General features: G+C 38.5%; 1 protein-coding gene across 4 annotated transcripts in view; it reads left to right on the top strand.

Moving 5' to 3' along the window:
- The window catches only part of Gk1 (Glycerol kinase 1), an 84,498-nt gene that overhangs the window by 5,149 nt on the left and 57,009 nt on the right, over positions 1-22,340 (top strand). For all 4 annotated transcript variants that reach the window (XM_071694488.1, XM_071694486.1, XM_071694489.1 and 1 more), the window contains exons 3-9: positions 3,297-3,445; positions 4,679-4,788; positions 10,239-10,456; positions 12,464-12,573; positions 17,049-17,151; positions 19,474-19,584; positions 21,432-21,688. In XM_071694488.1, coding sequence (XP_071550589.1) covers positions 3,297-3,445; positions 4,679-4,788; positions 10,239-10,456; positions 12,464-12,573; positions 17,049-17,151; positions 19,474-19,584; positions 21,432-21,688 — 1,058 coding nt within the window. The remainder of the gene's footprint in view (positions 1-3,296; positions 3,446-4,678; positions 4,789-10,238; positions 10,457-12,463; positions 12,574-17,048; positions 17,152-19,473; positions 19,585-21,431; positions 21,689-22,340) is intronic.

Raw genomic sequence — 22,340 nt, 5'->3', positions numbered from 1 at the left:
CGACGTGCTGTCAATGGATTGAACCAGGGCATATGAAGCGTCTGGGGTAAACCATGGAAAGTTTTGTGGGGCCTGGATGTGGAAAGGGAGCAGTGGTTTCAGTGCATTACACATGACAGCTGGAGACTGAGTGTGAACAAATTTGGCTTTTATTGTCTTTTCCTAGCGCTGCCTCGTGCATGCAGGGGGGGAGGGGGGTGCCATTTCATGTGTGGTGGGGTGGTGACAGGAATAGATGAAGGCAGCAAGTATTAATATGTACGAGTGTATATATGTATATGTCTGTGTATGTATATGTATGTATACATTGAAATGTATAGGTATGTATCTATGCATGTGAGGGCGTTTATGTATGTATATGTGGGTGGGTTGGGCCATTCTTTTGTCTGTTTCCTTGCGCTACCTTGCTAACGCGGTAGGTGGCGATTAAGTATAATAAATAAATTAGTGAAATATTTTTTCTTACATATTCACCATTTCCTGTGTTAGTGAGGTAGCATTAAGAACAGAGGACAGAGCTGTAGAGGAAATATCCTCACTGGGCTCCCTTTTCTGTTCCTTCTTTTGGAAAATTAGAAATGGAAGGGGAGGATTTCCAGCACCCAGTCCCTCCCTCTCCTTTACGTCGCCTTCTGTGACATGCAGGGAGTATGTAGGAAGTATTCTTTCTCTCTTATCCCCTATGTGTGTGTGTGAGGGTGTGTATGTATGAAAGGAGAAAGTTAAGAGTAAATGTGAATAAGAGCAAGGTTATTAGGTTCAGTAGGGTTGAGGGGCAAGTTGATTGGGAGGTAAGTTTGAATGGAGAAAAACTGGAGGAAGTGAAGTGTTTTAGATATCTGGGAATGGACTTAGCAGCGGATGGAACCACAGAAGCAGAAGTAAGTCTTAGGGTGGGGGAGGGGGCAAAGGTTCTGGGAGCATTGAAAAATGTGTGGAAGATAGGAACATTATCTCAGAGAGCAAAAATGGTATTGGTTCCAACAATTTTATATGGTTGTGAGGCATGGGCTATAGATAGGGTTTTGTGGAGGAGGGTGGATGTGTTGGAAATGAAAAGTTTGAGAGGACAATATGTGGTGTGAGGTGGTTTGATCAAGTAAGTAATGAATGAGAAGAAAGATCATGAGAGGCATGATCTTTCTTTTCATGACCAGATGTATTAGCACCAATAATCACCCATCTCTCTCCATCCACTTTCATTGTTACCCCACTTCATTTAAGAATTTTACTTCCTTAAACTATCACACACTCCCACAGCTCCTACTTCAGGAGTAGTGCTACCCTTTCCTTAGATCTTGTCTTCTCACCAACCATTATTCCCCTTTACCCTTGAGCTTTGTTTCACTCAGAGCCAGAACATCCAGGTTTATTTCCTCAAATACACCACCTATCTCTCCTCTCTTCTCATCTTGGTCACGCATTCAGTCACCCCAATGTGAGCCTTGAGAAAGATGAGCACTCCCAGCCTACCTCCTTCTTTCCTGTTTTGAACATTTTTGAAACTGAAATACAAGAAGGGGAAAGTTTCCAGCCCACCCTCTTCTGCCCCTTTAGTCACCTTCTACAGCATGCAGGGAATATGGAGGTAGAACTCTTTCTCCTCTACCTCAGGGATATGTATTTAGCTATGTATATATATCAGCTTGGGATCAGGAGGGTTAGTAATGGCTGTATAGTTAGCCACCTTTTAAGTGGTTGTCAAGTTGCTGTCTTTTGACTCAGATAGCGGTCTTTTCTTTCTGCCTCACCCATACATGGACTGCTGGCATTCTCACCCTAAATGTACAATCTCTCCTTGACACGCATAACACTTGGCCACACTTAACTGACACATCTCATTCTTTGTAACTCTAGATTTTCTTGCGGTGAATGTTATGCACGTGCCCTTCCTTTTGGAAAATGGTAGGAGCAATAGATTGAAGTAGTAGGTAAGAACTTTAGGCAGGAGGATTAGTTAGAAGTAGTAGGCAGGAGCATTTGGTAGACTAATATAAAACTTACCACACTCTTTTCAGGAAAACTTCAGCACACAACTCTTTGGAGCAGTTACTGAATGAGTGAGGAAAGATTGACAAAGAGGATATATGTGTCAGAGGTGGAGGGAATGAGGAGAAGTGGGAGACCAAATTGGAGGTGGAAAGATTGAGTGAAAAAGATTCTGAGTGATTGGGGCCTGAACATGCAGGAGGGTGAAAGGCGTGCAAGGAATAGAGTGAATTGGAATGATGTGGTATACCAGGGTCGACGTGCTGTCAATGGATTGAACCAGGGCATGTGAAGCATCTTAGGGAAACCATGGAAAGTTGTGTGGGGCCTGGATGTGGAAAGGGAGCTGTAGTTTCGGTGCATTATACATGACAGCTAGAGACTGAGTGTGAACGAATGTGTCCTTTGTTGTCTTTTCCTAGCGCTATCTCGCGCACATGCTGGGGGAAGGGGTTGTCATTTTATGTGTGGCGGGGTGGCGATGGAAATGAATAAGGGCAGACAGTATGAATTATGTACATGTGTATATATGTATATGTCTGTGTGTGTATATATATGTATACGTTGAAATGTATAGGTATGTATATGTGCGTGTGTGGACGTATATGTATATACATGTGTATGTGGGTGGGTTGGGCAGTTCTTTTGTCTGTTTCCTTGCGCTTTAAAAACCTTCATATATTCATATGTATATATATTACTTATTCCTGGGGATAGGGGAGAAAGAATACTTCCCACATATTCCCTGCGTGTCGTAGAAGGTGACTAAAAGGGGAGGGAGTGGGTGGCTGGAAATCCTCCCCTCTCGATTTTTTTGATTTTCCAAAAGAAGGAACAGAGAAGGGGGCCAGGTGAGGGTATTCCCTCAAAGGCCCAGTCCTCTGTTCTTAACGCTACCTCGCTAACGCAGGAAATGGCGAATATTATGAAAGAAAGAAAGATATATTACTGTGCTCATCACAGTAAAGGGAAGCAGTGTGCATTTTTATCAGTGTTTTTGCAAGTACTTTGCATACGTAGTCCAGTATTCATGATAAATTCAGCAGTATCTATGATACTGGTTATAGGTGACAGTGTCCCAAACATTTCCTTGACTATAATCTTCTACCGCTTGTTAAATGTTTCTGTATTGCAATTACAGCATTACTCTTGAATATTGTCACACTGCCCTTCAGAATACAGTATGATTATATCTTTGTGTCTTGTGGCCTTTACAGCAGTTTAGGGAAACTGTATGGAGTTAGGCAAGTGAGGATTTCTACTTAAAATGTATTTTCCATAAGCTCAAAGGTGACTCTTTCCTCCAGGTATTTTCTGCAGCAACTGGAGAAGTGCTTACATATCACCAAGAAGAGGTAGCTCAACTTTACCCACAGGAAGGCTGGGTTGAGCAAGATTCCAATGAACTCCTTAAGTCTGTCTTGATATGTATTGAAAAAACAGTTGAGAACTTAAGGTGTGTAGAGCATGATATTTATTGTGTAAGCATACTTAATTGCATTAAAACAGCTCCATCCTCATTGTATCCCCTTGTAATGGTTAATTTTTTATGCATTTAACACTTGTAATACCCATGTACGATACAGTGTGCAATATGATGTAATTAATCCATTGATTAAAACACAAACAGCTGGATTTCATAAGTTTTTCTCTTTCATAGGCACATAAAAGCATTTTTCCATATATGCAAATCTTAATCTTAATGTCTCACTAGTGTTTATCGTTTAATAGTCCATTGATATTGGACCTGTAAAGTGTACATTCAGGTCCATGAGCTTTAAGGTCATATCAAAGGACAAATACAGTCTTGGTTAAGGTATTTGCAGCCTTAGGTTTTGCTTTGAAGCCACTGTCCATGGTCATTTCTGAGATATGTGTCAATCTGGGGACTGAGCTAAAGGATCCAAGTGATTAATGTTGGTGTGCTGCCTCTCTTGCTGAAAGAATCTTCTTGCATCTTTCCTTCTTTTAAATGTGATATGGATCAAATGCATGTAGTATCATGGTTCACTTGCACATATCCTCAACATTTGTTTGGTTTGTTAAAATGAACAAAGTTATGCTTTTTTTTTTCTCTTAGAAACAAAGACAAAGAAAAATTAGTGTATAGTAATTCACTATGAATACATCTTTTGTACGGTCTATTTTTTGTCCAGGTTAGTGGAACAGGTCAAAAACCAGCAACATATTTCTTTACTTTACACCTGGAACAGTTGGTAGCTTTGATGAGGATTGGCAGTGCATTATCATTTAGCTAAAGTAGTTACAGTGATAGAGATTTAACCATTTTTAAATCCAAGTAAAACAGGATGTTTTGAGTTGAGGCTTGAAACATGTTTTAGAAAATGGATCTTTGTGTAGAAATGTATCAGTGTCTGTAAGGAAGCCATTTCATCTCTAACATTTATGTTAACTAGTATTCCATGCCTAATGTTAGTGAATACACTTGGTAAAATACTTTCATCTCAAACTGTATTTTTGCAATACTGTTTACGAAGATTGTAAGTTCAGCATAAGACTATTGTGATTTTATGTCCAAGTTTCATGATCTTTCATTTTCAAAGCAAATGTGAGTTTACTAATTTCTTTCAAAAAATATTTCTAGCAAATGTGACCTAATTAGATAAAAAAAATTTAAGATCACATTGCTAACTACTGATGACTAGTATTTCTTTCCTTATATTTACAGGACTCTAGAAATTGATCCTGCAGATATCAAAGCCATTGGGATCACTAACCAGCGAGAGACAACAATAGTTTGGGACAAGACAACAGGGAAACCTTTGTATAATGCTGTTGGTTGGTTCATTAATATTTTTGATTTATTATTCTAAGAGAATGCAGAATATCTGCAGCTTCACATACTTCCAGGAGTACAAGAACTTTATGAGCTGCTGTATGATCAAGTAAGATGTGAATAGAATCTTAAACTAGTTGAATTATTGAATTTATATAATTTGTATACACATCTGCTTCTGAATTTGCAAGGTAGCATCAGGAACAGATGAACAGTGGCCCCATTTGCATACATCCATACTTTAGCTGTCGTGTATGATTGCATCGAGACTAGAGCCAGTCATTCACAGACAAGCCCAACAGACTATTCCATAGGTTACCCTAACTCTTATTAGGTAGTAGCCGGTAGGCAGTCAACAACTAGGGAGGTATATTACTAGTACTACCCAGCTGGGTATCAGGAGGGTTAGGGACATCTGCTTAGTGAGCCATTACTTTTGTGGTTGTCAAGTTGCACTCCTCTTACCCAGGTAGCTGTCTTTTCTTTCTGCCTCACTAACATATGGACTACTGGCATTTTGTCCACAAACTTACAATCTCTCCTTGTCATATGTAACACTTAACTCACACAGCTCATTCTTCATAACTAGAATTTCCTGTAGTGAGCAATATGCGCTAGCCCTGCCTTTTAGCAAAATGGTAGGAGCAGGAGATAGAAGTAGTAGGTAGGAACATTTAGGCATGATTATTAGGTAGGAGCATTAACTAGAAGTAGTTGTTAGGAAGATTAGATAGGAGCCTCTGCAAACATTGTACTAGTTGCCTTCTGCCAGTGGCCTGTTAAGGGTGAGGGACTAAGGGCTAAGAAGCAGCACTGGAGTTCTTTAGTTATGGAGACTCTATTGCTGTGGCCACCCCTTTTGTGGGAGTTCCAATTAGAACAGGTGTCAGAGATATAAATAGATTACCCTGAATCTTTCATATACCCTTATTCAGCCAATTGACAGGATGGTGATTCTCCATCAATCCAGTTTATTCTTTCTCATACTGATCTTTTATGTGATTTTCAGATCCCAGGACCATAAACCATGTCTCACTCCATCCTTCCATTTCCTTGGTCACCCTCTTCCCCTTCCTTCCTTAAATTCTGACTTGTATATCTTCTTAGTCAGTCTCTCTTTGTTTAATCTTTTTTTATTTTTTTTATTTCTGCTCGCTTGGGTCATCTCTTTCAGTTGTACTGTGCATAGATGATCAGCTTGCTTCACACCACACAGTGCCCTCAGCCACTTCTGCTTTTTCCATTCTTTTGCATTTGGAGCCCAAGGTCACATCCATAAAACTCTTGCAACTACTATACCTTGAATCATAGCCTTCATTACCCAGTCAGATAGTGACCTTTCCTTCCTCACACTCAATAGTGTACCTAGGATGTTTGCACCCTTTCCTATCATATGACTTGTTTCTGCTTCTTATGGTTTTATCTGCTGTTAAGTCCACTTAAAGATATCTAAAGCTCTCCACCTCCTCCAGGTCCTGCCCATTCAGACTTACTCTTAACCCTTCTTATCTCCCTGTTGCATTTCATCCCCTTACTTTTGTTCACCCTCTCTCTCATCTTTCTCCCTTCACACACTCCCCCATACTTTGATAAGTACAGAATGTGTATTTTCCTCACTTCATGTTCTCTAACTTTGGCAAAGATTCTTACATAATCATTGCTCATTAATGAATTTTTGCCGTTTCACTCTAATACAATATTAATGTAGAAACATAACACTTCTAAACTGCACAAATTACCATCATTTGTTTGGCAACTTCATCTTTGCTGAAATACTGGATATCTCTGGTGAAGTGGCAATGCAGAAGAGGCAAAGGTGCCTTAAATCACTCATAGCTTGCATACTGTAGTAAGGCCTCTTAGCCAGTGATATTGTTTTAGGATGCTTCGTGGCCAGTCACAGTATACATGTTTGCAATCACTCTCAGGCCTTAGGTTGTGCTTTTTGTGCTTCAGTACATATCATTAGACATGCTTTTGGTGTTGCATCCAAAACTCTTAAGATCTCAGTGAAATATCGGGATTGAAACTGTAAGTGTATCAGTTTTTTCTTTTTCTCCCAGTCACAGACAAAACTCCAAATCAAGGATGAAACTGAATTGAAACATAGAGAGGTTAATGAAAAGGAAAAAACAAGAGATAATGGAGAGTATTTATAAATTTTGGAGGTCATGAAAAGCCTGTCTTTTGAAATGTGCCAGGTCATAGTTGTTGGGAAATACAGGAGAGGATAGAGAGTTCCAAAGCTTTGAAGTGTAGGGAAAGAAATAGTTATCAAAATGGCCCACCTTCGAATTGTTGGTGGCCACACAGTAATCACATGACAAAGCAGCTTGTCAAGTATGGAGGCACACAAACAACCAGTTCTGAGGAGCAAAAATCAAAGTAATACTATAGATGAGGGAAAGTGAACCAACATTGCAGCGTAGGGCAAGCAGGTCAAGTTTTGAAGTTATTCTGGAAGAGGTTTTGAATCGGACCTCTTTTGACTCAACTCTATCAAGTAAGGATGCAGAGCTAAAACCAATGCAGATGTGAGAGCAATACACCATACATATTGAGGAACCTTTCGGAAGAAAAGAAATTTTGACATCTAAACAAGCCTCCCAGTTTGTTACAGGCGGACGTCACTATTTCTGTAATGTAGGTTTTCCAATATGTAGTGGATTTTACAGTTACACCAAGTGTGTTCATTGAGTCAAGAGGTGGACTTACGGAACCATCAAAGGTGAGATGAAAGCTGTGAGGAATTTTCATTGGATAGATTTTGTCTACCTACTGGGATATCCTGTCTGAGTTCATTGAAGTTGTGTTGAGACAAGATGCAGATTGAGTAAGGGAAGGAGCCTTCCCCTTTTCTCCAGCAAGAGTGGTGTCCCCTAAGGTTCTGTTATGTTCCCTCCACTTTTTTGCTTTTTTTAACGATTTCCTCTCCACAAATAATGAAATGCACTTATCACTGCATTCATCCACATCCTTCAATTTTGCTCCTTCTTCTCTCACTTGATCTGCATCTCATCTTGACACAGCATCCTCAATAAACTCAGACTTGGACAGAATATCTGTGGGATAGACATAATCTAATTAAGTTTAATGCTTCCAAGACCCAGTTTCTTCCCACCTCTTTGATGAAACCTCTTCACAGCTCTTGTTTCTCCTTTGACGGTTCTGTAATTCCACCTCTTGACTCAATGAACATATGTGTTATTACTGTAGCATCCACTCTTTCTTGGAAACCCCATGTTATGGGAATAACTAAATCTTCCTACAAAAAAATAAAGGTGTCTCTTTTAGATGTTGAAACTTCTGAACGGTTGCTGTGTTTATACAAAGGATTGGTTCATCCTTGTATGGAGTACTACTCTCACAACTGGATTGGTTCTATCTCTGCATCCTTACTGGACAGAGTTGAGTCAAAAGTGGTCTGAGTTATAAACTGTCCCAGGCTAACTTGCAAACTTGACCCTCTTGTCCTGCGTCACAATGTTGGTTTACTTTCCCTCGTCTATAGGTGTTACTTTGGTTTTCGCTCCCAAGAACTGGCTGTTTGTGTGCCCCTATTGCTAGGTAGATGACTCATTACTTGGCAAGCTGCTGCGTCGAATGATTACTGTGTGGCCATTGGCAACTTAAGGTTGGCCATTTTGATAACTGCTTCTTTCCCAACATATCAAAATTTAGGAACTCTCTACCTTCTAATGTCTTTCCCAATAACTATTCCGTGGCTAATTTTAAAAGACAGGTTTTTCATTTTCTCCAAAATTCATAAGTACTTTCCCTTGTCTCTTTATCCATTTCATTAACCTCTCAATATTTCAGTTTAGGCCTGACCTTGATGTGTACTTTTGTCTGTAACTGGAGCCTTCAATATAAAAAAAAGAGAATATTGTGAGGAGAATAAGAGAACAAATGGGAGCATCAATTAAGGGGGAAGTAATAACATGAAAAGAAGAGGTGAAGGGCAGATTGGGGCAGTATTTTGAAGACAGGAATGTGGTAGACAATAGGATAGCAGATGTGGGGTGTTTAGGATGTGGAGGTAAGAGGAGAAAGTCATGGCAAGTGCTTTGGTGAAAAGAGAAGAGATGGTGAAAGCCAAGCATACAATGAATTGTGGCAAAGTGACTTGAGTGAATGAGATAGTAGTTGAATTTCTCAAGACTGTGAGAAAGTTGTCAAATTATAGAATTATAAGTCTGTTGATTATACCTTATAAGTTGTAAGGGAGAGTAGTGATTGAAAGGATAAAGACGTGCACAGAATATCAAGTTGGGGAGGAACAGTTTGGCTTTAGGAGTGGTACAGGATGTATGGACAAGTGTTTACTGTGAAGAACTTGTGTGAGAAATTACATGAATAAAGAAAATTTTTTAAGTGTAGCATTTGTGGATCAGGAGAAAGCATATTATAGGGTTGATATAGATGCTTTGTGGAAGGTGGTACGATTAAAGGATGTGAATTGCCTTTGTGTTTCCCAGTCACTAGAGCCTGGATCATGATGTGATTGGCTGCTATCTCCCTTTGTTTCTGTGAGGAAATTGGCCATACAAGTATTGACAGCTATGATACCTCCTTTCCGTGTACAGCAAAACTGTGAAAGTCTCCCACTTTTGTTACCCCAGATCCCTCGGCCTTTCATCCTAAAAGAGTCATTGCTATAAACACACAAGGACCTCACAGTAGTCTCTTCCATGTTCTTTTTCCTTTACTCGGTATTATGTTTTTCAGTCCCTGATGGCCACTTTTAGGCCTGCATTTGCCTGTTCCATGTTGGCTACCATGATAAAAAGAACCATGATAAAAAGATTTAACATATTCATAAATTGTCATCAACCAGCAAGGGATAAGCTGGTTAGGAATCTTATGAAAAGATCTTTATAACAGTTTATGTTAGTGAATTTTCATCAGTGGAGCCAGGTATCTTTAAACTGAGGAAGAAATTGTGCTGAAGGAAGGGAGACTGTGTAAGCTGCTTATTATTTAATCTTTAAAACATGCTTAGACTTAAACAGATGTCATCATTTTCAAGCATTTTTCAAGATTTTTTTTTTTTGGGGGGGGAGAACATGCCTTCAAAACACAGTGAACCAAATAGATATCGAAGTAAAAACCATTAAATGAATAGCTTATTATTTGATAGGGAAGACACATATTCTTTTTTGAACTAATATTTCAATAGATTTATAGACCCCCATGGTTGTGATTTTCTCCATCTTTTTTGTTTTTATTTTAAATATTTGCTGTGTCTTGGAGGTGTATCTGCTCAAAAAGCAACTTTTGACCTCCCTCATCAACCTGTAGTTTTATAACATCTGGAAAGAGTAACTTATTTTGTCTTTGATAGCTGTTTACTAATTATTTCAGAGAATTCCCCTTAAGTAAATAGATGATTTTTTGTATATCAAAGTTAAACATAATTGATTTAGATACTAAACTAATTTTTCTTTTTTAGTATGGCTTGATGCTCGTACAGCAAGCACAGTAGAAGAGATATTGAAGGAGACACCCGGTCAGAACAAAGATTATGTGAAGGATCTCTGTGGACTTCCCATCACTACCTACTTCTCAGCTCTAAAATTACGATGGCTTCTTGATAATGTCACAGAGGTCCAGAAAGTGGCAAAACAAGGCAACCTCCTGTTTGGCACTGTTGACACCTGGCTGTTATGGGTTAGTAAGTTTGCAAGATTTTGATTTATGGTAGCTCAGTTTTGTGAGATCAGCATTGATATTTGGGATACTGTAAATGTATTTGTATTGACAAGACCTAATGTTTTTCTTCATTTTAGAGGGGTAAAGAGATGAATTTGTAAGTGTGATGGATTTAGCAAGAAGAGACGATTATGTCTACTTTTGTGTTTTCAGTTTGCTGTAATAGGGAGAGAGAGAGAGGACTCTATAGAAAGTGTTGGACAAAAGCTAAGGAAGCGATAGCATTTCTGCTGAAGGTGTTGTAGGAGTGTGTGAAAGAGTATAGGAAAGTGAGCTGAGTAAAAATGAAAGTGAAGTATGGGAGATGGATGATTAAAAATGGTCATGCATCAGGCCACAAGATTGACAAAAAGACATCAGGCCACAAGATTGACAAAAAGAGGTGAATGTTTTAATAACAGATGTGAAGGGGTAGCATTTCTGCTGAAGTTGTGGAATGTGTGAAAGCATGCAGGAAAGTGAGCAGTGGGTAAAAATGAAAGTGGATTATGAGAGTTGGGTGACTTGCACTGCTCATGCATCAAGCCAGAAGAATAATAGCAGAAAGAGTTGAGTGCTTTAGGAAGTGATGCGAGATTGGGTATCAGTGGTGGATGATTTGAATGCAAAGGTTGGTATTGCAGCAGTTGAGATTATAACTGGGGTATTCAGTAAGACAAATGGAAATTGTGAACATTTTGTGGAGTTGTGTGCTAAAAAAAGGACGGGTAAAGGGGATGCCTGGTTTATAAAAAAGACATACATAAATATACATGGAGTAGGAAAGATGGTAAACAGGCATTATTGGATTACGTGATAATTGATAGGCTTGCAAAAGAGAGGTCTTGGATGTGAATGGGTCAAAAGGGTCAACTGGTCAAATGTCATATCATTACCTGGTGGAGGGAACGTTCAAGATTAGTAGAGTTTTGGAAAAGAGGAAAAGATATGGGTGAGAAGAGGATGGTGAATGTAAGTGAGCTTGGAAAAGGGTCTTTTGTGGAGATACCAGGAAAGATTGAATGTAGAATGGAAAAATACAAAAGAAAATGAAGTTTGGTTGTGGGTGAGAAATGGGAGGTCTTTGAGAAGCAGCGCTGGTATGTGTGAGAAAAATGTGTGGCATATGGAAGGTGGGAGATGGATAGGTGAGAAAAGGAAGTAACTGGTAGGATGAGGAAGTTAAGTTGCTAATAAAAGACGAAAGAGAGGTGTATGGGATGTACTTTAAGGGAAGGAGTGTGTATGATTGGGAATGGTACAAGAGGGAGCAAGAAGAGGTAAAAAAAAAAAGGTGCAGGGGCAGGAAAGGAGGGCAAATGAGACTTGGGGTGAGTAAGTTTCATCACACTTAGGGGAGTATAGGAAAATGTTTTGGAAGGATATTGATGTTGTGAGAAAAGCAGAACATATAGGAATATTGGCAAAAGGGGCAAATGGGAAAGTGGTAACAAGCAGAGATGAGGAAATGGAGTGAGCTCTTAGAAGGATTCTTGAATGTGTTTGATGATCTGGTAGCAGATGTATAATGGTTGGGCTAGGGAGGTAAGCAAAGTGAGGGAGTTACGGCAAGTAGTTTGGTGAAAAGGGAAGAGATAGTGAAAATCTTGCAAAAGATGGAATGTGGCAAGACGGCTGAAGTGGAAATTATTGCAGTTGAATTTCTTGAGGAAGTGGATGATTGTTTAGTTGATTGGTTATTTAGGGTTTTCATTGTATGTATGGATCATGGTAAGATTAAGCACTTAAGGATTGGCAGAATTACTGTAAAGTGCCATTGTGTAAAGTCAAGTTGAACAAAGGTCTGTGTTTGAATTACTGAGGTAAAAGTTTGATGAGTGTACCCAGCGAGTCATATGGAAGAGTAGTGATTGAGAGGGTCATGGTATATGTAGAACATCAGATTAGGAGGGAACAATGTGGTTTCAAGAGTAGTAGGGGATATGTGGATCAGATGTTTTCTTTGAAAGATTTTCTTCTTTACAGAACTTGACTGGTGGCCTGGATGGTGGTCTCCATGTGACTGATGTTACAAATGCTTCACGTACCATGCTTATGAATTTATTGACATTACAGTGGGACCCCAATCTCTGCAAGTAAGGATGAATTTTTATTTTATCAAAACCATTTATTTTTAATAATGTGTCATTTAGACATTTTAATCGGTAGTCAACAACCCTAAACATGTTAAACAGGTACAAGGGTGGCAGTTGTTCAAGGATTGTATAAGGGCTTGAGACCCCTGCATTTCAAGTACTTATGCACACCAAAGATTCGAGGATTCTTGAACACAAGAAGTAGGCCACCAGTGACTTGTGCCAAGAATTATGGACCCATATGGCTGAGTGGATCACAAGAGGAGCATTTAAATGATATAAGCAGATGAAAGTGCTAATTTTAGTAAGGGAAGGCACATTTGTATACTGTATTGGAGACTAAACAGAAAGGTGATGGATTAGTTAGTTTAGAATGAATTACAGGTATGAGATCAAATGTAAAAGAAGATGCATAAAGTCAAGTGGGAAGTGGTGGAAGATGAATAACTGGAAATAATGGTTAATTATAGATGTGTCTATTCATTGTTGGTTGAGAGAGCAGAAGATGGTGTGTTAAAATGGTTTGGACATATGGAGAGAATGAGTGAGGAAAGATCGACAAAGAGGATATATGTGTCAGAGGTAGAGGGAACAAGGAGAGATGGGAGATCAATTTGGAGGTGGATGGATGGAATGGAAAAGATTTTGAGAGGTCGGTGGCTGAACATAGAGGACTGAACCAGGGCATGTGAAATGTATGGGGTAAATCATGGAAAGGTCTGTGGGACCTGGATGTGGATAGGGAGCTGTGGTTTTGGTGCATTACACATGACAGGTAGAGACTGAGTGCAGACAAATGTGGCCTTTTTTGTCTATTTTCCTGGCACTGCCTCGCTGAAGCAGGGGGTAGCGATGCTGTTACCTGTGTGGCAGGGTAGCGCGAGGAATGGATGAAGGCAAGCAAGTATGAATATGTGCACTATACATGTATATGTTTGTGTATGTGTATATATATGTTGATATGTATGTGTATATGTATGTTCCTGTGAGTCCACGGGGAAAATGAAACACGAAAAGTTCCCAAGTGCACTTTCTGTAATAATCACATCATCAGGGGAGACACAAGAGAGGAATATAACAGTCACATCGAAGAGACGAAGCTAGGACGCCATTTGGTAAGCATGTGATTGTTCAAAACATACAACGAGCGTTCATAAACTTATCATTTTACAAATCTTATCAACAATAAAGTTATCTAATTTGTACAGACCATCACTAATATTAAGATTATAATTCTTTGTGTATTTGATAATAGAAGATTCAATGATATTTCTCTTGGTAATAGAGTTAGAGTTAACAACTGAGATGGTGTTACTCCAGTCAATACAATGATCATAGTTTTTAACATGATTAAACAAGGCATTTGATTCTTGTCCCATTCTTATACTATATTTATGTTGCTTAAGTCTAACGGAAAGATCCTTACCAGTCTGACCAACATAAAATTTATCACAGTTTCCACAAGGAACTTTATAGATGCAACCAAGAGAATTTTCTGGTGAATTCCTGATTAAGATATTCTTTATAGTATTATTGTTGCTAAAGGCAACATTTACATTAAAGGATTTAAGCAACATGGGAAGCAAAGTGAAATTACTATTAAAAGGGAGAACTAAAAGATTCTTGATGTCAATGGGAGGTTTGGGCTCAACTCTATAAAATGATTTCTTTGCTAACTTAAGGGATTTATCAATGAAAGATCTAGGGTAATTTAACTTAGATCCAATAGAATATATCTTCTCAAACTCATCATCAATAAACTCTGGACTGCAAATACGTAACGCCCTTAGGAACATAGATTGAAATGATGATGATTTAACTCTGTCATGTTGAGATGAGTAAAAATGGATATATGAGCATACGTTGGTGGGTTTTCTGTATATGCTAAACTTAAACTTGTTTCCTTGTCTATGGATCATGCAATCTAAAAATGGTAACATACCATTATTTTCATTTTCTACAGTAAATTAAATTTGATGGCAGGTACTAAATTGTTAAGTAAGGGGAGAAATATTTGTAAATTTTCATTTGTTGGCCAAACACAAAGAACATCATCTACATACCTAAACCAAATTGCATTAGAAGGTAAGATATCCTTTAGTAATTTTGTTTCAAAAAATTCCATATAAAGATTACTTAGTACAGGTGAAAGAGGGTTACCCATTGCCATAACAAATTTTTGAGCATAATAATCTCCATTAAATTGAAATACACAGTCTTTTATACACAATTTTATCAGTTCAATGAAATTAAACTTTGAAACAGGTAATTGAATATCATCCAAGACATCATATAAATATTCTAAAAGGTCATCAACTGGAACTTTAGTGAAAAGTGAGGAAACATCAAAGCTAACTAGTTTGAAATCAAAATTAATATTGATATTGTTTAGCTTGTTGACTAAATCTACATTGTTCATGATGTTAGAATTTGATACCTTACCCACTAAAGGGCTTAATAAGGAAACTAACCATTTTGATAATTTATATGTGATGGAGCCTACTGAACTAACTATAGGTCTTGCTGGAAAATTTTGTTTATGTGTTTTGATAAGTCCATACATATATGGCAATGAAATAAATGAATGATCTTCTAAATGATAACACAACATATTCTAAACTTAGTAAAAATCCCTTAGAAGCAGTTAATTCTCACTTCAATAAAGAAATGAAGTTGTTGTTGAAAGGTAACATTTCTCTTATCAAAAATTTGTCATCTTTGTCCCCTTCATTACCATATATGTATGGACTTATCAAAACACATAAACAAAATTTTCCAGCAAGACCCATAGTTAGTTCAGTAGGCTCCATCACATATAAATTATCAAAATGGTTAGTTTCCTTATTAAGCCCTTTAGTGGGTAAGGTATCAAATTCTAACATCATGAACAATGTAGATTTAGTCAACAAGCTAAACAATATCAATATCAATTTTGATTTCAAACTACCGAGTGCAGTGTAAAGAATGTAAATAAGCACGCCCTGCACGAAACGCCATCTGTGGCCGCCCAGTAAACTAGTCTGGTGGCTGCAGTAATTTCAGGTTCTCACGTAAGTTCGTCAGGACTAAAGGAGGTGCCCAATCATCAGTTGCCAGAAAATCAGTGGTGTACCTGTAATACATGATCTAATAATGGCAGTTGAACATCTCTCCTACTCACATGCATATACTTGTGTATATCATTTTAAACCAGGTATTCCCAATCACTAGTCTTTTTAGCACACAAATTGACAAGCTCTTAATTTCCATTCACAACAGTGAATACCTCATGTTCACTAATTATACCCTCAGCTGCCACATTACACACTTTTACATTTAAGTCATCCATCACTAACACCCAGTCTCATTCACCAAAACTGCTGACATACACTCATGATCTCATGACCAGGTGCATGAGCACTAATCCTCTATCCCTTACCATCCACTTTTAGTTTCACCCACAGCAATCGATAATTTACTTTCTTACACTCTATCACACTCCCACAACTGCTTCAGGAGTAGTGCTACTCCTTCCTTAGATCTTGCCCTCACACCAAGACTTTTCCACGCCATTCTTTCTCCTTATTCTTGAGCATCTTTTCACTGAGAGGTAGACATCCAGTTTCTTTCCTCGAACATAGTACCTCTCTTTCTTTTCTTTTCATCTTGGTTAGATCCACACACATTCAGACACCCCAATGTGATCCTTCATGGATGATGAGCACTCAGTGCTTGACTCTTTCTTCTGTTTCCTCTTTTAGAAATTGAAATACAAGAATGGGAGGGTTTTCTGCCCCTTGCTTCCGCCCCCTTTAGTCGCCTTTTATAACACATGGGGTTTACGGAGGTAGAATTCTTTTTCCCCTACTTCAGGGATGGTTATATTATTTTTCATGTGTAATCTCATGTTGCCTTTCATAGGCCTCCAGCAGCTTTAAAAGGGTGCACTCCTCAGTGAGATTGTACTCTCTCTCCGTTGATGATATGTCTTTGCTGAAAGTGATTTTTCACTTGTGTTGTAATCACTTGCTGGTGAAGTACATTTGTGTTCCAATATTTGTGTGATGGCCAGTTGTCTATGAGTTGGACAGTGACATTGTCACTTAGGGGGCTTGTTGATTAGTTGAGGGTTGACGTAGGACAGAGCCAGCTGCTACTACCTCAGGATAGGTGTTTAGCAAAGGGCAAGAGGCACTTTTCTTTCAAGAAAAGAGGTTCTAAATCCTAAATCTTCATTAGAATTTTCTCATGCTCTGGGCATTGCCGGTCAGATTTTTTCTTCTCAGAAATTACACTTTTCTCCACGTGTTTGATAAGATGATCTGATAAATGAGGTTGCCACCATTACGGATAATACAACTTTGAAGATGTTGGTAATGGTTGATCATTAGTTAAGTGACTGAGTATTTGTAGAACTTGTAAAGTATTTGTGTTGATGTTGCATCTTACATGTATAACTTTTGGTATATCCTTCATTAACAGCAGTACCTTTACAGATTCTTCAAGATCCCAATGTCTATACTGCCTGAGATCCGAAGTAGTTCTGAAAAATATGGTTATATTACAAAGGGACCCCTTCTTGGTGTTCCAATCTCAGGGGTAAGTGCACAGTTGAAAACTGTTATGGTGTATGGCCTCTGTCACAGTGTTGTCTAATATGAATTTATATTGTTTTAGGCTCACATTAATGTCTCTGTGGTGTATTTTTTGTAGATTTAGGTGGCCAGTAATTAACAGTTTTACTCACTTTTTTTCTCTGTGGTTTATACCATAAGAATGAAAAATTCTCCAAGGTATCTATGGATATCAGGGTCAGGACTCTTCAGCCTTCACTATTTCTACCTTCCCCACCTCTCACTAGCTACTCTTCCATTGCTATTGTGAAATACTCATTTCCAGCCCACCTTCATCCAATGGCTTACTGCCACCCTGTTTCAGCTTGTCAACAGTACACAATTCTCTCTTCCCTTTAACTGACAGGTGCCAGGTTGTTTTTTCCATCCAGTGTATTAGTATCCTTTTTCTTCCATTTTTATTTTTATATGTGTAGTTTATTCAGAAAATGGTGTACTAATGTGTGCTTTGGTCATTATTTTTTTTTTTATTTTATGTATTTATTTTTTTTATTTGCTTTGTCGCTGTCTCCCGCGTTTGCGAGGTAGCGCAAGGAAACAGACGAAAGAAATGGCCCAACCCACCCCCACACACATGTATATACATACACATCCACACACACAAATATACATACCCATACATCTCACTGTACACATATATATACACACACAGACACATGCATATATACACATGCACACAATTCACACTGTCTGCCTTTATTCATTCCCATCGCCACCTCGCCACACATGGAATAACATCCCCCTCCCCCCTCATGTGTGTGAGGTAGCGCTAGGAAAAGACAACAAAGGCCCCATTCGTTCACACTCAGTCTCTAGCTGTCATGCAATAATGCCCAAAACCACAGCTCCCTTTCCACATCCAGGCCCCACAGAACTTTCCATGGTTTACCCCAGACGCTTCACATGCCCTAATTCAATCCATTGACAGCACGTCAACCCCGGTATACCACATCGATCCAATTCACTCTATTCCTTGCCTGCCTTTCACCCTCCTGCATGTTCAGGCCCCGATCACTCAAAATCTTTTTCACTCCATCTTTCCACCTCCAATTTGGTCTCCCACTTCTCCTCGTTCCCTCCACCTCCGACACATATATCCTCGTGGTCAATCTTTCCTCACTCATTCTCTCCATGTTCCCAAACCATTTCAAAACGCCCTCTTCTGCTCTCTCAACCACGCTCTTTTATTTCCACACATCTCTCTTACCTGTACATTACTTACTCAATCAAACCACCTCATACCACATATTGTCCTCAAACATCTCATTTCCAGCACATCCACCCTCCTGCGCACAACTCTATCCATAGCCAACGCCTCGCAACCATACAACAGTGTTAGAACCACTATTCCTTCAAACATAGCCATTTTTGCTTTCGGAGATAACATTCTCGACTTCCACACATTCTTCAAGGCTCCCAGGATTTTCGCCCCCTCCCCCACCCTATGATTCACTTCCGCTTCCATGGTTCCACTCCCAGATATCTAAAACACTTTACTTCCTCCAGTTTTTCACCATTCAAACTTACCTCCCAATTGACTTGACCCTCAACCCTACTGTACCTAATAACCTTGCTCTTATTCACATTTACTCTTAACTTTCTTCTTTCACACACTTTACCAAACTCAGTCACCAGCTTCTGCAGTTTCTCACGTGAATCATCCACCAGCGCTGTATCATCAGCGAACAACAACTGACTCACTTCCCAAGCACTCTCATCCCCAACAGACTTCATACTTGCCCCTCTTTCCAAAGCTCTTGCATTCACCTCCCTAACAACCCCATCCATAAACAAATTAAACAGCCATGGAGACATCACACACCCCTGCCGCAAACCTACATTCACTAAGAACCAATCACTTTCCTCTCTCCCTACACGTACACATGCCTTACATCCTCGATAAAAACTTTTCACTGCTTCTAACAACTTGCCTCCCACACCATATATTCTTAGTACCTTCCATAGAGCATCTCTATCAACTCTATCATATGCCTTCTCCAGATCCATAAATGCTACATACAAATCCATTTGCTTTTCTAAGTATTTCTCATAAATGGCTGAAGATTGGTGCTAACATACATTTTGGGATGCCTTTAATCATTTTGTTTTGTCTTGCTTACATTTATGGATATATATGTCTGGAGTGGAACATATGTTTTCATGTGTACTGCAAACTGATCAAAAGGATAGGAAGGAAGTTATAAATTATTGATTCATGAAAAATTTGAAATTGAAATTCCTTTCATTACATTTCTTTAGAGATGATTACCTACATATTTTATTGCAGGTGCTGGGAGATCAACAAGCAGCTCTGGTGGGGCAAATGTGTATGTCTCGAGGCCAAGCCAAGAACACCTATGGCACTGGATGTTTTTTACTGTATAATACTGGCACTCAGGTAGTGTTCTGCATGACCTCTTGGTTATATTTACTTACTTATGCATCTGAAAACGAAATTACAGTGAAAGTCTCCTCAGTATACTATGCATTTACTGTTATTCTTCTCATAACTTTTATTCAGTACTCTTAGCTTGAATCAAAATTATAGATTGCTGCTTACTGTCCATTTTCTCATTTACAGATTCATGTATGCAAAGTTATGTTTGAATGATAGTATTTTTGATACTAAGAAGGTTAACAGTGATATGTATTATATACATATTTGCAGAATGTGTAGCATATTTTTGAATGGTGATTGATTCAGGGCAACATTGGGAATGAGCTATTACTTCATATAGAGAGAGGAGTTTCTCTTTATTTAAACAGCATTGTTTTAGGGACTCCTGTGGTGTAGCGGTTAGCATTCCTGACCATGACACATTCATGGGCCACCCAGGGCCGAGCCCATGGGTTTGAATCCTAGTCATGGCAGTTGGTCCACAATCAGCCCAGCCGTTCATCCACCCCTTGGGGTTGGTTGATAAAGTGGGTACCTGGCTCATGTTAGGGTACACCTATATATAAAGTTGATGGGATGGCCATGATTAGGTCCTCAGCTGCCCATGCCATCTCAGCTAATATAAAAGGCCAACTAAAAAAAGTATAAAAATAAGAAGTGCTTTGGACAGCAACAAATACATCCACGTAGCTGACACTTTGTCCAGTAGACTGGTAGAGCTGTCTTTGTGAGTCATAAGATAAAAGAATATTTATATGACAAAAACATGTTTTTATTCTCTGCATACATTAAGATATGTAAGTTATACATGAATTGAAAAATTGTGACATGCAGCTGATATGAGATGCAAGAAAAAAAAAAGGTGAAAAGGGTAAAAAAAAATGTTTTAGAACTGGGAGTTTATGTTGTGGCTGAGGAACTGTGGAAAAGGAATAAGTGGTCTGGTATCAGGGACATGCATGGTGGTTGTTTAATTTCCTCAAGTCATTAAGAGTGAATGTGGTTAGAAAGTCAGAGGAACTTAGAAGTAAGGGTTTGGTATTCAAAAAGGTGTCCAACTTTTGATTTGATATGTTTGTCAAGGAAGGCTAAGGAAGACAGATGCATTAATCCAAATTTTGAAAATCTTATGTGTGAGGATGAAAATGACAGTAACAAAAGTTAAGCATTAGGTGGAAAGAAAACAACGTTACATTTATGTCAACTTCAGAGATATGAGAATTCCAAGATTGATTTGAGACACTTACAGTTTAAGGATATCAGTATGAGTAGAGGGTACAGTGTGAATGTTTTTGAAGAGGAATTGTTTATGGAATCCCTTTGTTTATAAGACATTATTTTTGCTTGAACTGTAAATGAAGTGTTGCGAATGTAAAAAGTCTTCCTTTTGTCTCTATCAGTATGTGATGATTATCAAGTTCATTGGAATGAAAGGAAAATCTGTTGGTAGATGGCTGGGGTCTTGATAAGTATAAGAGTATGACTGTATCACATGCAGTTTGAAAATAGTATCAGGAGAGGGGGTTTGTAAATGTTACTGAAGAGGAACAGTGGTTGGAGACTCCTCATTATTGCCTTAGTTTTAAAAATTCTGAGCAAAAATAGGTTTTTTGTTTTCCTTAAGATTAAGTGGCCATCAAACTTTTAGAATTAAGAGATGAGTGGTATTAAAGCACTTTACAGAGACATGGCTATGTGATATATGAATGGAGTCATCTTGTTTATGATTTCCTATTTACATTATAGTTACAAGGAGAAAGTTATCCGTTTTCATTTATAAGAGGGAAAATAAAATGCCCTGAGAATTTTTTTTTAAGGTATGTGTAACAAGTTTTCTTATCTCATAGATTGTGCAGAGTGAACATGGTCTTCTAACAACAGTTGCATACAAATTAGGCAAAAGTGCCCCAACAGTTTATGCCTTAGAGGGTTCCGTTGCTATTGCTGGAGCTGCTGTACGGTGGCTTCGAGATAATCTCAATATAATCAGAACATCAGCAGATATTGAACCATTAGCTAAGACTGTTAAAGACTCTGGGGGAGTGTACTTTGTTCCAGCTTTCTCTGGACTATATGCTCCATATTGGCGCACTGATGCTAGAGGGTGAGTTTTGCACACTTTGTTTCTTAGCATGATAATTAACTCCACGATAAATTTCATATGAAGGTACCTTCATTGCACTCTACAAATGTGATTATGATACTATTTGAAAAGCAGCTCGGGTTTAGAATTCATGATATAAATGAATATAGCATATTTACAGGAGCCCTTGATATATTAAGGCTATAGGTGCACCTTGGAATTATTTTTCTCATAACAGGCATAGAGTTTAGGAAATTAAACTGGTATGGAGAAATATTAGTGATGTATTGACAAGGTAACAAAAATATGTAAAATGTTTGATTGTTTTGTTGATATTGATATAGTTATCTTAATTGTACTGTATTGGAAGGGAGTTTTACAGTTGTGGGGTCCCATCTCTTGAATGCTCTCAGATATCATACAACCTCTTGAATTTATATATGCTGGCTGCATTAATCATGCCCTCAGTTGATATGTTCCTTTCATCCATCATTCCTATACTATAAAAAGTGTCTCTACATCCTTAGTTAAAAGTACTTACTTGATTTCAAGTTATGTCCTCTGTTTCCTTTTCCTAGACCTATTTTAAAAACTTCAACGATGTTGTGATTAGGTCACCTGTCAGTCTTCTTTCTTCCAAGGTGGGTAACTCATCAAAAGATTGTCAGTTATC

The sequence above is a fragment of the Panulirus ornatus genome, chromosome 57 (genome assembly GCF_036320965.1).
Source record: "Panulirus ornatus isolate Po-2019 chromosome 57, ASM3632096v1, whole genome shotgun sequence".
NCBI lineage: Eukaryota > Metazoa > Arthropoda > Malacostraca > Decapoda > Palinuridae > Panulirus > Panulirus ornatus.
Note: the sequence above shows the minus strand (reverse complement) of the source record. Positions and strands in the feature narration are given on the sequence as shown.